The 17,457-nt window shown below is 38.6% G+C and overlaps 1 protein-coding gene across 1 annotated transcript in view; it reads right to left on the reverse strand.

Moving 5' to 3' along the window:
• The window catches only part of LOC120225622 (protocadherin-15-like), a gene marked incomplete at its 3' end in the record, with an annotated part of 247,527 nt that extends 231,271 nt beyond the window's left edge, over window positions 1–16,256 (reverse strand). Inside the window, exons 1-2 of the mRNA XM_039223805.1 lie at window positions 16,025–16,256; window positions 12,457–12,617 (exon numbers count right to left, since the gene is read on the reverse strand). Of these exons, the coding sequence (XP_039079736.1) occupies window positions 12,457–12,617; window positions 16,025–16,256 (393 nt within the window). The remainder of the gene's footprint in view (window positions 1–12,456; window positions 12,618–16,024) is intronic.
• Window positions 16,257–17,457: the final 1,201 nt, after the last annotated feature.

Genomic DNA, 17,457 nt, shown 5'->3' on the forward strand with positions numbered 1-17,457 from the left:
CACCACTTGGCATATTACATATTTTATATGCTTATTTCAGTCTTTACCCCTTCACTGGGCTGGAAGTTCTGTCAAGCCTGGTGCATCGTGCTGCATGACTGAAGCTCTCTGTCCAACAACCTGCACCATGCCGGCACTAGATAATTGCTACACTACATGGCTTCCAGCCCCTAACAGCAGCCTGCTAACCGTACACTTGGTGCAAACCACTATGCTGTGATTGCTCATTTCTGAAAATAGAAATTCAATTGAAGACCGATATGGTAGCACTCTGAGTATCACATGAGGTTACCCTGTGCAAGGCACACCTAGCAGATGTATTTTTTTAATTATAAAACAATTAAATACCCAAGAAAGCTAAAGACATGGAATTTTTAAAATACAGACTATGATTTTGGATTATGAAGTAAATGATCAAATATTTGGATGGAAACCAATTTAAAGATACAGCAACGCTTACTAGAAGTGAGGACAGGTTCACGAAAGATGCCACATGCCACATTGCTGAATGAGAAGAATACTGTAGAAATCATATCTAAATTGAAGGAAACATTGTCTACTCTCAAGATATTTTTACAGGTAGTAAGGAAAAAAGGCATTTTAATGTGTTTGTACCTGGCTGAATAAATGTACCTGGAAGGAATGAATTGAAGAATCATGAACACACGCACTAAGGTATCTGGTGACGTCCCCTGGAGCTCTGTGTTCTAGTACATACTTCATTTCACTTTTAATTACTGACATAAATGAAGGCATTAAGGTCATGTGTAAAAAATGTGTGAATGCCACAAAGCTCAGAAGGATATAGCATACATTTGATGACAAAAGACACCACCTAAAATCATTTTGGTAAGTTAGAATAATAAGTTATACAATGATATATTTTTATTATAATAAATTTAAATCACCTTATTGGTATTAACCAAGTATAATAAATGGCTGCACACATTAATGTGAAAATATAATTCTAAAACCTTACGAGTGAGAGATGAGTTTGCGCACCAACACTGTAAATGGACTACTGTAGCATTAGTACAAACTTCATATTCTTTAATAATATCAGACGCAGAGATGGGTGGACTCCAGTTAGCACAATTTTATGGGCAAATAGGAAGCAAAGTCTGAATACCTTGAGAATGTGTGATAAAATCTGAGGATAATTAGTCTAAAACACTCAAGATGCACCCCACATCTAAGTGGTTTTTTTGAAAAGATCTATAAGCTTATTCATTGTTGTCTAAGACAGCAGAAATAAGAACAATGAATAAAAAATATCAGAGGGGCGCCTGGGTGGCTTAGTCGGTTAAGCATCCGACTTTCGCTTAGGTCATGATCTCGTGGTTCGTGGGTTCGAGCTCCGTGTCGGGCTCTGTGCTGACTGCCAGCTCAGAGCCTGGAGCCTATTTCAGAGTCTGTATCTCCCTCTCTCTCTGACCCTCCTCTGCTCACGCTGTCTCTCTCTCTCTCTCCTAGAAATAAATAAAAATATTTTCAAAAAATATCTGAAAGCATTTTTTTTTTCAATATAAGTAGTGGCTTTGTATTAATCCAAAGCAGTGCAGAATAGAAGGGGGCATCTTATGTAAGCAAGCCCATTACTGAAAATAAGGAACCTCCAGGCAAAAAGATCACTTAAAAAGATTAGGCCCCTCCATTTTTACTATCAGTTTTAAAGTTTTTTCTTTAACAAATTTTTAAAGAAATCCTGCATATTTCAATTGTAACAACAGGAGGGGGGAAAGGCCACAAAGACACCCAAACCAAACACTTGTAATGTATTTGCACTTGGCACTGCTCAGAAGATACCTGGGCGAATTACATTCTTCTAAAGTTATTTATCTTCTGAATATTACAAAAGAGACTCACAAAACCATTTCCTCTCAGCTTCTAACACTATATCGAGTGCTAGCAATGGACAAAGAGGTCACAATCTCTGTAAGGAGGGAACCAAGTGAACTGCGCACCAAGACCCTACTTGGTCCTGTGAAGGGCCCATAAATTAGACGTAAGCAGGTCACTTGGGACTCTTGTCATTCTCAACTCTAGCTCCCTTGCAACTGTGAGCAGCATGGATAGAGCTTAGCCTGCAATAAATTCAGCCATAATGGATCGCGCTGAAGGCCAGAATTCCCTGTGGCTCATATATAACACACGCTGTAATCTCTCCTTGGAATAGATTCTATTCTGCTGCATAAGAAGGTCATAAATATATCAAGTGCAGTTCTACAAGTCAGTGAGAGTTTAGGGACCACAAAACGTTTAGGAATCTGTTAGTGAAATTTTGGTCTATCCTTCACAACTGGTTCTGCCACTTTTACCTTCCCTGATTCTCTTAAATTGCTTCATACATAACGAAGAAAACAAAACCTGTGTATAAATTGTTTGGGGCTAATTACTCAAAATAACTACCATTTGTATTATACCTAGACATGCCAACTATTCTCCCAATTTAAAAATGAATGTTTAAGATAATACCTGAGTGCATATTTGCATATTTGTACACATTAGTGTATACGTGAGTCTAGGTTTTGCTACGCATAAATGAGGTGTTTGAATGACACATATCGACAGTTGACGGAGGTTGGCTTTGAAGAGTGTGGTTGAGGGTAGAAAGTAAGGAAAGAAAAATTACCAACAAATATGTATGAACTTAGTGATTTGAAAAAGACAAAAATTTTAAAGTGTATTATGAAGTTTTCAATCACTTGGGATTTAGCATGCAAAGTAAAGTTTTTATAAGAAATTTATTGATGTGAACATTGTTGATTGTAGCATACATCTTCCACTCAAGGGGAATTGAATTTTCTCCAGAAACCATGTTATTCGGAAGGCTTACTGATTTAATGAGAAAACATGTTTTTAGCAAACCTGTATAAAAATTGATTTTATTTTTCCTAAAGCAAAGGCCAACTTCAATCCTCACAGGAATGAATGGATTTTGTCATGATTTTTCTTCCTATGTACTCACTACCTTTACAAAGTGAAAAGTCTTCATTATTTCATAAATAACTAGAAGACAGTGAAAGGTAATAATACACAGTATGTTGTTGATCTATTTTTAAATAACTAAAAGACTTAAAGGAAATGGCTGGCTGGAGTTATGAGTGTCCCTCACAAATTAAACTTTCTTAATCCTAATAAATGATATATTAACATAAGTTGCTTAAGGAAGAAAGTACCAGTTTGAAACTATAATTTGGTATAATGTAATATTGAGATACACACTTCATAATCAACTGTTAAGGGCATTAAGTTTATTTACTTGTATTTATTACATTCAAAGTTCAACGTGGGTTGGGATTAATATTACGGAGTCCCTGTGAGGTAAGCAAATCCTGTAAAACTGATATGAGATGAACTTAAATAAGTATAATGCAAGTCAAAGAGTTTTGAAGACTTTACAGTTTAGAGTAAGAAAGTAAATACCAGTGTAACATTAAGAAATATTATGTGTAGGGGGCTCCTGGGTGGCTCAGTTGGTTAAGCACCTGACTCTCGATTTTTGGCTCAGGGCATGACCTCATGGTTCATGACATCAGTCCCTGCACTGGGCTCTGCGCTGAGCAGGGTACCTAGTTGGAATTCTCTCTCTCCTTCTCTTTCTTCCCCTCCCCCACTTGTTTCTCTCTCTCTCTCTCTCTCTCTCAAATTAAAAAAAAAATACAATACAATTTTTAAAAAGAAATATTTTATGTAAGGACTGGCATGTAAGTCATGTCTTGATAATAGATAACATTCAACTGATGGTCAAGGATAAAGGTAGTTTCTCAGCATAGATATAAAAGAATACCAGGGAAGGCATAATAGCAATAGAAAGACATTGTGTGTTTGGGGCACTGAACGTAAAACAGGTTGAGTCCTGACATATGGTGAGAGGACTATCAGGAGACTGTCCCAAAGTCCAAGTATGAGATGACAGGATGATGCCATGGAAGTGAAAGCAGGCAGTGTGGTAGTCACGGGGACACTGGCTCAGGCACAGGCACAAGACGCAAACTCTGTTCAGCTGTGAACTTAGAGTCTGAAAGAGGAGAGGGGAAGATGTTTGGGATTTCCACAAACATGAGTTCTCTCTGGTCAAGCTTCTAAAGTTTGCCCAGATATTTTGAGATCAGTGTAATAAGACTGTGCCACAATCATGTTTTTCTTTCTATCACTGCTTTAGTTGCTGTATCATTATGACCATTATCATGCCATGCCCAATAGTGACAAGGTAATTATTGGCCAAGTGAGACAATCATTTCGATTGTGAAGCTCGTTAGTTACTGAGACCTAAATTTAATGCCAGACAACATGTTTTGGTTATTTTATCATTCATGATTCCTCATTTCAGACCTTCTCATGTTCTGTCTATTTTTCATGAAGGAAATCAATGTAACTTTAGTAAACAGAAATAAACATAGTAAATAAAAAATAATGACCATCAAGGCAGGACCTATGGACAAAGCTTGAAAACTGGCAAAAGCTCCTATTTATACAATGTCATATAGAAGTTTTCTAGTTAAATTAAAACATTGGAGGCTACATAAATTTTACATTGATTTTTATCCTTGGAAATTTTCATAGAGATCATTTGTTTATTAGCTTATTTTTTAACCTTTAATCTTAAAAATGTGCACCAATTCCTATTAAATTTTCTTTTAGTTTGAGGTGGCCATAACTGCTCAAGTATTTCCTTTAAGAGAAACTTTATTGCCTCAATGAACAAAGTACAGAAAACATGACTTAGAATTCCTTCTCTGGAATATACACTTTCCCCTAACTACTGCAGAACGAACAGGGGGAAAAGGGATCTACCATGTGGCCATGCCCGGCTCCCCTGGTTATAACTGAGTCAAGCTCTGAGGATTTAGGTGCTCTCCCTCATCAATCAGATAAAACACAGTAACTGGTAATTTTCCATTGAAAGCTTACAGGGCCTGGTGCAACGACGGGACATTGGTGAGAGCCAAAGCCATGTAAAACCAAAGAAATGGGGTGACAGAATTATAAGTACACAGAGGACTCTGAAATGTAGAAAGAAGGAAACACAGCATATATACAAAGAAATGTACAGATCATGTGGACCAAGAACAAAGAGTTTCCCTGTCCCTGGTAAATTTACAATATTGCTAGAATCAAATTATTTTTCACTTCTATGATGCTGATGTTCCTTTTTTTTTTTTTTTTTTTAAAGTAGGCTTCATGCCCAATATGGAGCCTAAAGCAGGGCTTGAACCCACGTCCCTGAGATCAAGCCCTGCACTGAGATCAGGAGTCGGGCCCCTAACTAACTGAGCCCCCAAGGCGTACCTATGATGTTGATATTCTTAATATTCTTCATCCATGAACTTCAGCTAATTTAAAGGCATTTTTGTGCCTTCTTTATAAAACAAAGAAGTTTGAATAAAATAAGAATATTCCTATGCAAGTGTTTGTATGCTCTGTCCCTCCCACAATCACATGTGAAAATACTACTGACTGATGGGATGGTATGAAGGGGGTGGCATCTTTGGCTCACTTGCAAATATGTCTCAATACAGAATTTATTCAACTTAGGCATGCTTTAAAAGTGTGCTGCTTCAAAAAGTCACATGTACTTTTACTGTACTACTTATAAAATATATTTTGGGCAGATGAAGGGAAGAGGCAGAAATTCCTACACTTGGTGAGTTTTATCATCTACTTTTTATTCCCCTTTAACAACATACATCAGGTGATTATGTGATGAGATTAACACTCTTCTAACAGAGGCCTAAGAGAGCATCTCTGTCTTTTCCACAAGGTAAGAATTTAAGAAGTCTGCAACCTGGAGAAGACCTGTGCCTAACTGTGCTGTCACTTGCTTTCACACATTCAGCTTCTGGAACTGTGAGTAATAAGCTCCTGCTGTTTATAAGGCGCCCAGCCTGTGGCATTTTGTTATAGCAGCCCAGATGGGCTAAGACACTTAGACAAGCATCATTGTATTTGAAAAGCTCCGTGGAAAAAATTCTACTAATAAAAAATTTCCAGAGCAACTTTCCCCTAACAAGTACTAAAATAAATAAATGAATTCTACCCTAGTGACCATAATGTGTGTGGAGTTCTGGCAGCTGTTAGTAGGGTCAATCCCTGATTGTCGGCTCTGTTTTGCTACTCACAGCAGCCCCACATTTCTGGTGATGATTCATTATACTCATAAAATAAACAACTCAAAGACTTTTGGCAACAATCTAAGTAATTGCATGTCAGGAAACTAATCGAATGCAGAGGAAGCTATATATATATATATATATATATATATATATATACATACAACTTCAAAACACAGACTGTAATAAGAGACAAAGAAAGACATTACATGATGATAATGAGGTCAGACCAACAAGAGAATATGACATTTGTAAACATTTATGCACACAACATAAGAGCACCTAAATATACAAAGTAAATATTAACAGACATAAAGGGAAAAGTAGACAGCAATACAATAATGGTAGGGGACTTTAATGCCCCACTTACATTGATGCAGAGATCACTCAGACAGAAAATCATTAAGGAAACATCAGCCTTGAATGACCCATTAGACCAGATGGATTTAGACACATACAGAACCTTCTATTCAAAAGCAACAGAATATACTTCTTCTCAAGTGGGCATGGGATTTTCTCCAAAATAGACCACACAGCGAGCCACAAAACAAGCCTTAATATATTTAAGAATGTTGAAAATGTATCACGTCTTTCCAAACACAATGCTATAAAACTAGAAATCGATTATAAGAAGAAAACTAGAAAATTCACATACAGCGGAGATTAAACTACATGCAACCGAGCACCCAATGGGCTAAAGAAAAAAAAATGAAAAGAAAAATAAATACCTTGAGACAAATGAAAACAATACAATGTACCAAAGCTGATGAGATGCAGCAAAAGGGAAGTTTATAGGGATAAATGCCTACATCAGGAGGCAAGAAAAATCTCCAATAAATAATCTAACTTTACACCTGAAGGAACTAGGAAAAGAAGAACAAATAAAATCCAAAGTTAGTAGAAGAGAGAAAATAACAAATTTCAGATCAGACATAAATGAAATAGAGACAAAAAGACAGCAGAAAAGAGCAGCCAAATTAACAGCTTTCTTTGAAAACACTAACAAAATTCAACAATCTTGAGACCAACTCATCAAGGAAAAGAAAAAGAGTATCCAAATAAACACAATCAGAAACAAGGAGACATTACATCTGATACCTCAGGAGTACAAAGGATCAGAGGAGACTATCATGAATACTTTTATCTCAACAAATTGGGTGGGCTGGAAGAAATGGACAAACTCCTAGAAACATACCATCTAAGAAGACTGAATCATAGAGAAATAGAAAATCTGAACAGACTGATTACTAGCATGGAGACAGAAACAGTCATCAAATCTCTCCCAACAAATAAAATTCCAGGACCAGATGGCTTTGCTGGGCTCTCTACCAAGCATTCAAAGACAAGTGGATACCAATCCATCTCAAATTCTTCCGAAAAAGAAGAGGGGACTCTTCTAAACATTTTAGGTGACCAGCATTACCCTGATACCAAAACTGGACAAAGATACGGCAAGAAAAGAAAATCATCAAGACGTGCAAACTTGGTGTTCAAAACAGAAGATTGTTTTGAAAAAGAATCTCGATTTACTCATCCAGTAAAACAGTATACATCCATTAAAAATGATTATATGTACATTCATTCACATGGAAGGAAGTATATTACAAATCACATTAAAAAGCAGGCTGAAACATCATATCCAGTATGATATTATAAAGATACATGCTGACACATATATATGTTTGAAATAATATACAGCAGGATAAGTATAAAGTGCTTTCCTTAGATGGAAAAAATGTTTGCAAACGTGCTTTTTATTTTCTGATTTTAATATCATGAGCTGATATTATTTTATTGTTAAATAAAATTAAAACTTCTGGTTGTGATTAGATTTGGACTGAAAGCATGGGTTTACCACACTCCTTTACTACCAGCAAGTCAGCGCTTCACATAAAACAGATGGGCACTGGGTTAAGAATTTTCAACGCCTTTATACTTTGATGAATAAAGCCATAAAAGCACCATGGCATCAGAGAGAGCAATTCACAAGAATTTAAAAAATGCAAAGGTTAATATAGGCCACAGTAAACTTTACTGAAGCAAGAGCTTATATTGAGATTTATCTTTTCCAAGTCACATGGAGATCACTTTCTATTATGGAAAACATGGCAGGCATCTAACGGCTTAGCAAAGCATTAGGACCACAGCAAATTACTCCAGTGGGTTGGGATATAAAAGCACATATGTGGTCAATAACCATTCCTTCTCTTGCTTCTGTTTACAATTGCTGATTTTGAGATGTAAGACTCTCTAACAATTTGAGAGTAAGAAAAGTAGGAAGATACTTTCCCAAGGCAAGGTCTGTAACCTGGGGTCTATATAATCTTGGTAGTTAGTGAAACTCTTAAAGTTGATGTCAAATAATTTATTCATGTGGAAATAAACTTTTTATTGAGAAATGGGTCCACAGATTTGATGGGAATCCTAAGTGTTCTGCCTCCCAAAAATGAAGACTTACTAACAAATCCATCAATCAACGAGTGTATTTCAGCCTACTATCATTATTTCCTCGACTCATCAAAATGTAGTAACCGGCAATACAGTGAACCTCCAAGGAAAGATTTCTTTTTTTAAGTTTATTTATTTTGAGACAGAGAGACAGAGACAGAGACAGAGAGATAGAGACAGACAGAGAGAACATCCAAAGTTTGAACTCATAAACCATGAGATCATGACCTGAGCTGAAATAAAGTCTGTTGTTCAACTAACTGAGCCACCTAGGTGCCCAAGAAAATATTTCTTAATGACATAAGTCATTCCTGATATAAAGATGTGGTAGTATTTTTTTTTACATCAAAGTATTCTTTTCCCCTTTTACTGTCGCTGTTTAACTCGATGGCCCCCATTACCTGTTAGCAGGTTGACACCACCCACTGTGACTCTTATTCTTCTTACCTTTCTTACTTCGTCTACACTTCTCTTCTTCCAAACCATTTAATGGTTTGCTTAAATCCATCTCACACCTTCACCGAAGAAGAATTCCCTGACATCAAAGATCAACTATTGGGCAACATGGCCAACGAGTTAATTATTGGAGTGGACTAAACACTCATCACCAGAACAGAGCACACTAGAGCAGCAGGCTAGTAAAATAGACGGCAATAAAATACAACCCAAGAACAAGCCAGCAAAAACCACGGAAGGCTAACGTAAGACAGATAATCTTTTCTTTCTTTCAGAAAGACTTTCAAACAGCAAAAGCCATAGTGGCGCCTGCATGGCTCAGTCGATTAAGTGGCCGACTTCAGTTCAAGTCATGATCTCACTGTCAGTAGGTTTGAGCCCCGCGTCAGGCTCTGTGCTGACAGTTCAGAGCCTGGAGCCTGCTTCAGATTTGTGTCTCCTTCTCTCTCTCTCTGCCCCTCTCCTGCTCATGCTCGGTCTCTTTCTCTCAAAAATAAATAAACATTATTTAAAAAAATAAAAAAAGCAAAAGCCATCTAAGATCTACAAGGCCACAGAAAATTTTAAAAAATATGCAAAAAGGGGATGATATCAGAATAAAATGAACACATTTAGCTTTGGAGAAATAAATAAATAAATAAATAAATAAAATCACCCCACTGTTTTCTTGTTCTCATTTCACCAAAGATAAGGGCTAAAAGTTAAGACTCAGTGGGTCTAAATCTACTGCACAGCAGATTACAGAAAAAAAAAGACAAAAACATTGATTTAGCAAAACTTTAAGATCCTTCCACCTCTAAAATCCAATGATTCTATAAAGCATCTGTTATCAGCAAACTCTAAAAAATACTAGAAGTACATACTCTATTTAGTGAACCTAACTTTGACCTCATAATGTACTATCATCATCATTTTTACTTATCTCTTCCCATTATTTCAACAAATATTTTTGTCAAGTTGTTAATAAGTCACACATATGTGAGCACATTTTGCTTCTTATTTGTAGATTTTTCTCTACAATATTCGCTTCACACTTAGTATTCTCTAGATGGTCTCATGTGCATCTTTACGTAAATTAGGTAGGTATCCATCGAATGTACAAAATATCTTGGCAAGTTTAACTTCACCATGGCATTCCTAATCCAAAAGAACATTTTAAGTAGAAGGAAATAGGCTTTTATTATTGTGTTTGAAAAAATAAAAAATAGCCTGGGGCACCTTGGCAGCTCAATCCATTAAGTATCTGAATGTTGATTTCAACTCAGGTCATGATCTCCCAGTTTATGGGATTGAGACCCATGTCCGTCTCTGTGCTGACACTATGAATCCAGATTGTGAATCTCTCTCTCCACCTCTCTCTACCCTTCCCCTGCTTGTGCTCTCTCTCTTCCTCTCTCTCTCCCTCTCAAAAATAAATGAATAAACTTAAAATCAGCATGGATGAATCTTTAAATGATACTTGTGCATATTTTTTGCAATTGTTACTTTCAAGTCACACAATTTTAAGTGTGTTCCCACGGTACTGTTTCAGTTGAGTCAATGTCCAATAAATGCTTCTCTTATTAGAAATAAAAAAATACTAGAGAAGCAGATTTTTTTAAGTAAAAATAATCTTTGGTAAGTAATTAAAATAATGTTTTAGGTTGTAGACCCAGAACACCATTTATTGATACTGAGGGATATCCTTTATCTCTACTCATTCAGGCCTAGAACTTGTGCTTTTAATATCAAACGAAAAAAAAGCGGTGCCTAAAAGAAAATAATTTGCTAGTAAACTAGTAAATTATTATACTTTGGTAGTAAGTGATTTTAAGAAAAGGAAATGATATAAAATAATGGTGATCTAAAATAAATGAGTATCCTACAAGTCTCCGAACAGGTTACACAATTAAATCTGTGGGAGGGGCGCCTGGGTGGCTCAGTCGGTTAAGCATCTGACTTCGGGCTCAGGTCATGATCTCACAGTCTGTGAGTTCGAGCCTCATGTCTCACATCAGGCTCTGTGCTGACAGCTCAAAGCCTGGAGCCTGCTTCAGATTCTGTATCTCCTCTCTCTCTGTCCCTTCCCCATTCACGCTCTGTCTCAATCTCTCTCAAAAATAAATAAACATTAAAAAAATTAAAAAAAAAAAAAAAGAAATCTGTGGGAACGTGGATGTGAATGCCTCTAGTTAAAGCCATGAAACAGAGTCTGTGTGGATGCAGCTGGGGCACTTTTGCAGCCTATGAGTGTGTGCCATTATTCACACTGCTCTCACAAAAGTTATAACTTAAGAGAGAAATAAAGCCAAGACTAGATAACAACTATTCCTATCCCGTTTTATACCCTAGCCACCCAGCCAAAATTGTAAAGTGTGGGGTATAAAGAGCAGAGAGTAGGGGTTGGTGGGCGGCCAGGGCAGCATCCAGGCTGACTTGTTCCCCCATGTTGAGCCTCACAGTGTCACTCATACTCTGCACTGCCACCCGTGCTTCACATCTGCTCAGTCCCCTGCGTGTGGGGCCCGCAAGTGGACAAAGACACCCCATCTTGGTGGGAGTCCTATACCTGTCCCCCTCCCCTGACCACAAAGTTCTAAGAGACTCTGAATTTTAGACGTGAACTACATCAGCAGCCATGTACTCCACACCCCATACTGTAGAGCGGATCACAAATCTGAGAAACGCAGTGTGATGATTCAGATTCATTGCGCTCAGTGTCTGACATGGGGATTTCATGACCTGGAAATTTGGGAGTAGGCACATTTAGATGTACTCCGAAGGTCCTGTACAGTTACTGTCATGCACACCTGGCTACATGCACGCACACGCATCTCTGCACTCAACACTCAGAAGCCTACATCAATCTACCCGTTTGCCCACTTCTTCAGAAATGAGACATCCAGCAACTTTGGTAGCTGAGCTGTTCTTCATGACATAATGCGTGGGTCATGCTGCCTTACTACTTAGGTCACGGCTGGAATGGCACATTGCCAGGAAACTCATGTTCACCTTTTGATTTGTTTTCCAGCTGTGTACACACACGGTCACAAACCCATCCCTCACCCCATGCTCACTCCTCACTTCAAGCGACAACAGCCTCCTGAGCCCTTCCCATCACACTGCATCCTCAGTCAACACCTCCTACATTCGCACACATGGCCGTGGGCCTTCGCTCCACTTCCCCTGCTCTTCCAAACTCACCAGCCCTTGCTGCGAACATCTACCCTCCACTTGTTCTGGAGGTTGGAAGGAAATACAATGGCTTTCCCAGACATAGGTGGCCCTCCCTTCTCATTCTTCCTTCAAGGAGTTGGAAAAAATGTTTTTGTTGCTAAGCACAGAAAATAATGTCAAATCATATAAAGAAAGTCCAAGATCATCATCAACACACATGTGCAGTTATCGAAACTATAAGAAAGTTGTAACAGGGGAACAAAAGGAAAAAAGAGTCACTAACGTCTCTGTCCAGAACTCTGCCGGTGCTGTTCAGGAAGAGCATTTGCTTGACGGGGTCCAGCAGCACCCAGTAATCCACATTGTCCCTTAAGGAAAGTTCAATGGTGGGGTCTGGTCCTCCCGCAGTCCCTTTGATCAGCATGTTGTCCACAAGAATGGTACCTATGGGCCAGAGACAGTTATGTGAAGATATATCCTACTTGTACGCAATCTTTAACAAGATCACATGCTTAAACCCCAGCTGACTGGCAGATCTGTTTGAAAGCAGAAAACATCCAACATAGTATCTGGCATGGTATAGAAGACGTCCTGCTTCAAAAGGGCAAAAATAACCTTTATTCTGCTATTTATAACTGATATTTTTTTTGGCGATGAGGGTGGCAGGTGGAGACTGAGCCACTTGAGAGTTTCATCATCTATTTCTTGTTTCCCTTTTTACAACTTAAATCTGCTCCCCTCCCTGTCCGTCCCTTCTCACAGGAGTTATCACTGAGTTTCATCCTGAACAAAGGGAGATCCTGAAATAACAGAGGCTTATACTTCAGTTCACCCAGTAAGACTTCTAATATGAAAAGAGATTTCCTGAAATAAGAGAAAAGAAGAAAAGGAAGAGATAAAGAAGTAGCCAGGTCTCCCATGGTGAGAACTGTTTCTTTCTTCTTTTATCTTAGAGCAAATCCATAAAACATAAATCTCAACGTGAAAGACAAAACTAGTGTGCAGACCCACGGCCGAGCCCATTCTTCTTGAAGACACATCTGAGTGCTTGACCAGAACAACACACTAGTCCAGTGTAACATTTCAATGCTTGTTCTCTTATTATACTTGCGGCAGGCTAAATTGTGGACATTTGCTGGAGGAGTTGAAATGACAGGACATCTCCAATCTTCTCTATTTTGTTAAAGACTCCATACATTTTACAAGTTGGATGCAAATAGCACTGATGCAATTCAAATCCCCTCTTTCCCATACGCACCAACAATCCTTTCTCCAAACAGTAGTGCACTATAGCTTAGAGCGATCATTTTCAGCCCATCCATTTATAAAAATGATGGCATCTAGAAAAGATGTAGCTATGCAAATAAAAATGTACCCTTGGAAAGACATAAGAATAAATGGCATATATCTACAGAACCCATTGCCTCGGGATAGCACACGAGAATATATATAGATAATCCATAAATGTAAATCTAGCTTGAATAATAATGCAAAAGGTGTTGGCTGCATTTTCTTCAGGACTAAATGTTATATCATTATATAGTTACAAATAAAGGGGAAGTCTCTTTGGAATATTTTCTCAAGAAATTAATAGTAATAATAATGATAATAATAAAAACTATAATATTTATTTATAATATTATTGTCAGTGAGCTTTACCTGCCTAGGGAATGTTGAAAGGGAGCATGCTTCTTCTATAACAAATTGGAATAATGATTAAACACACACTCACACACCTGCATTTCTAAAGGACAGATTATTTCCTTCTACTTTCTCCACACACTCGTACATACAGATGTAAAACTGAGTGAAACTGATCTTTCTATTTTGTATTGAAGTTACAAATAGATTATGTACAGATAATATATCCAAAAGTACAGTCAAATAATGATGGCATTTTATTTTTTTTTAATTCATTTATCTTGAGAGAGAGAGGGAGAGTACTAGGGGTGGAGGGGCAGAGAGAGAAGGAGGGAGAAAATTCCAGCCAGGCTCCAAGCTGTCAGCCCAGAGCCCTACATGGGGCTCGAACCCATGAACTGCAATATCATGATCTGGGCCCAAATCAAGAGTCAGATGCTTAACTGACTGAGCCACCCAGGCATCCCAATGATGGCATTTTCTGATGTAGTAAAATGTTCAAGACCCGAGTACACACTCATTTACAAACACTTCACATAATTAACTCTTAAAAAATTATGTGGTAAGTACTATCAATATTAAGAAAGCCAATGGGATTCTATTTTCTGATTAAGATAAAATAAGATAAAAACAGAGAGGGAGGCAAACCATAAGAGACAATAGAATATTACCCAGAAATCAAAAAGAATGAAATCTTGCTATTTGCAACATTAATGGAACTAGAGTGTATTATGGTAAGTGAAGTTAGAGAAAGACAAGTGTCTTATGATTTTATGCATAAGAGGAATTGAAGATACAAAACAGATGAACAGAAGGTAAGGAAAGTAAAATAATATAAAAACAGGGAGAGGGACAAAATATCAGAGACTCTTAAATACAGAGAACAAACTGAGGATGTTGGAGGGGTAGTGGGGAGAGATGGGTTAAATGAATGATGGGCCCTAAGGAGAGCACTTGTGGGGATGAGCACTGGGTGTTATAGGTAAGTGATGAATGACTGGGTTCTACTCCCTTTTTTAAATTTATTTTTTATACTATTTTTGAGAGAGAGGGAGACAGAGCACAAGCAGGGGAGGAGCAGAGGGAGAGGGAGAGAGAGAATCTGAGGCAGGCTCTAGGCTCTGCGGTGTCAGCACAGAGCTCATGCCATGAGATCATGATGTGAGCTGAAGTCACACTTAACTGACTGAGCCACCTAGGTGACCCTACTCCTGAAACCAACACTACACGGTATGTGAACTAACTTGGATTTAAATCAATTAAAATAAATAAATAAATAAATAAATAAATAAATAAAGGAATGCACACTAGCAGGTAAGCTAACATGAGGTTTATGGCTTGACTCAGCCATGAATCACTGCAGGGGCAGCAGGTGTCTGAAGGCATGGTGGCACACTATGGGGGCACACCGTGGGGACACAGCATGGGGACACACCATCAGGGACACACCATGGGGGCACACTGTGGGGACACACTGTGGGGACACATGGAAGGAGGGGGCAGTGAGCTCCCCTTTATGGTCCAAATCCATTGTAACCAGAGGAAGTTATAATCGTCATGTTAATGATAATTCAAGCAGTGAAACTAAAACAATGTCGGTGGACTAATACTTGATGTATTTTTTTTTTAAGTTTTCATGGAGAAGATCTAACTGTTTTCCTGCTCCCGCCTCATTGCTGTGGTTTTGGTGACTGGGACTCAGCAGTAACTGTTCCTAGTGGTGGTGTGGTGACAGAGGAAGAGCTTCTCTTTCACCAGAATTTGCTTTCAACATTGCCAACGTCTCTCAATACTTTCACAAGCCATGTTACTTTAGAGCAAAAGTTTGGACCAGAGAGAATGGAGCGTGGCTGACAGGCGCATGGCACAAAGGGCAATAGTTTTGAAGAAGGAGGAGGAGGAGAGGAGAAAGAAGAGGAAGAGGGAGAGGGAGAAGGAGGAGGAGGAAGAAGAAGAAAGAAGAAAGAAGAAGAATAAGAACAAGAAGGAGAACAAAGAAGAAAAAAAGAGCGAGGAGAGGAGGGTGGAGGAGGAGGAAGAAGGAGGAAGGAATAAGAAGAAAAAGAAGGAGGAAGAAGAGGAGAGGAAGAAGAAAGAAGAAGGGGAACAAGAAGAAAGAAGGAAGAAAGAGGAAGAAAGAGGAATGAGGAGGAGGAGGAGGAGGAAGGTCAGAGTCCACTCTGGCTTTCCCAGAGAGCCCCATCTCCCACCTGCTCCCAGCAGAGCAGGTGACTCCTGGCCCAGGGTCACCGAGGGTCTGTCTTCAACCGGGCGGTGGGGACTGCACTTACCACGGGCCAGGGTGTGAGCCTGGGCATCCAGGTCCTGAGAATGCTGACCAACCGCTGGCCAGCAGGACATCTGGGGGTGTGGGGATGGCACGGTGCCTTTCCCTCCTCTCTTATTTTGCAAGCTTCCACCTTTTCCAGTAAAACCTTCCATTTAACCCCTTCCCTGTGATGTTGAAAATCTATTTATACCCAACTCCATTTGGAATATAAAGATGCAGATACGTGAGAAAGAAAAGGGTGGGACACAGGATGAAGCATTGATTAAGGAAGCTGGGTGGCTCTAGTATCACAGAGCAGACCAGAACAAAGGCTATTAGTACAGGTGATGAGACATATTGCATCAAAATAAAGGGATCCATGGATCAACAGGTGTTAACCTGAAAGAGATCTGGCTTGAGGAATATGTCAGGACCCAAGACAGGCTCTTCTGTGAAAATTTCCTTTTCTCATTAAAAACAAAAACAAAAAAACAACAACTTTGCAATCAAGAAAAAGGAATTAAACTGAGTTTGTTACTTGTATCACAGAAATGAAGAGAGCTGGCCCTAGAAGAGACAGAATCCGGCCCTGGATCCACCACTTACCAACTGTGTGAAGGTGGCTGGATTACTTAGCCTCACTCACTTTCAATATCTCGTTTTACAAAATCAGGACGAAAGCAGGACAGATATTTCTATAACACTGTATGTACATAACTGAAAGACACATGTATTCTGGTATCCAGAGCACTAACAGAAGCCAAAGTAGTAAAAAATGAATAATACTACTACAACAGTTAAATACTTAATTATCTTTTCCGGAAGCATTATGGTCTATGTTTGCCAGCCTTAAACCCTGGGGTCTGTGCTCCTTCCTTCAAAAAGTAGGTATTGAGGGTAATTTGCTACCAAATAGAGACCTTTTTTCATCAAAATTGGAAACTTTATCTGGTGTTTAGCTTTCTTCATTAATTGATTATTTTAATTCAGAAAAATAACTCTGGAGTCTCTTCATCTGTATCCAGAGCTTCTCCAGACAGACATATCTATCAGGTGTAGATGCTAATACAGGCTCTACTTGTACTAAATAAAGGGGCTGCATTAGATTTCCAGCTTTGATCTTAAGATCTTCTTACATGCTAAGTCTTTCCTCTTAATTATGAAAAAAGCTTGTCTAGAATGTTTCAAAACATAAATATACTGTAAAATAACTTACGAATCAATACAATTTCCTCGTTACACCAAAGCCATTCCCTGCCTACTGATGTCATAAGGTAATTGCATCAAAGAAGAGACTACTGAGTTCCTGTGTGACTGAACTGGATAATATATGCAAAGCACTAACTGCTGTCCCTGGCACATAAGAAGGACCTG

This window comes from Hyaena hyaena, unplaced genomic scaffold, assembly GCF_003009895.1.
Source record: "Hyaena hyaena isolate Hyena2069 unplaced genomic scaffold, ASM300989v1 scaffold_1453, whole genome shotgun sequence".
NCBI classification, from domain to species: Eukaryota; Metazoa; Chordata; class Mammalia; order Carnivora; family Hyaenidae; genus Hyaena; species Hyaena hyaena.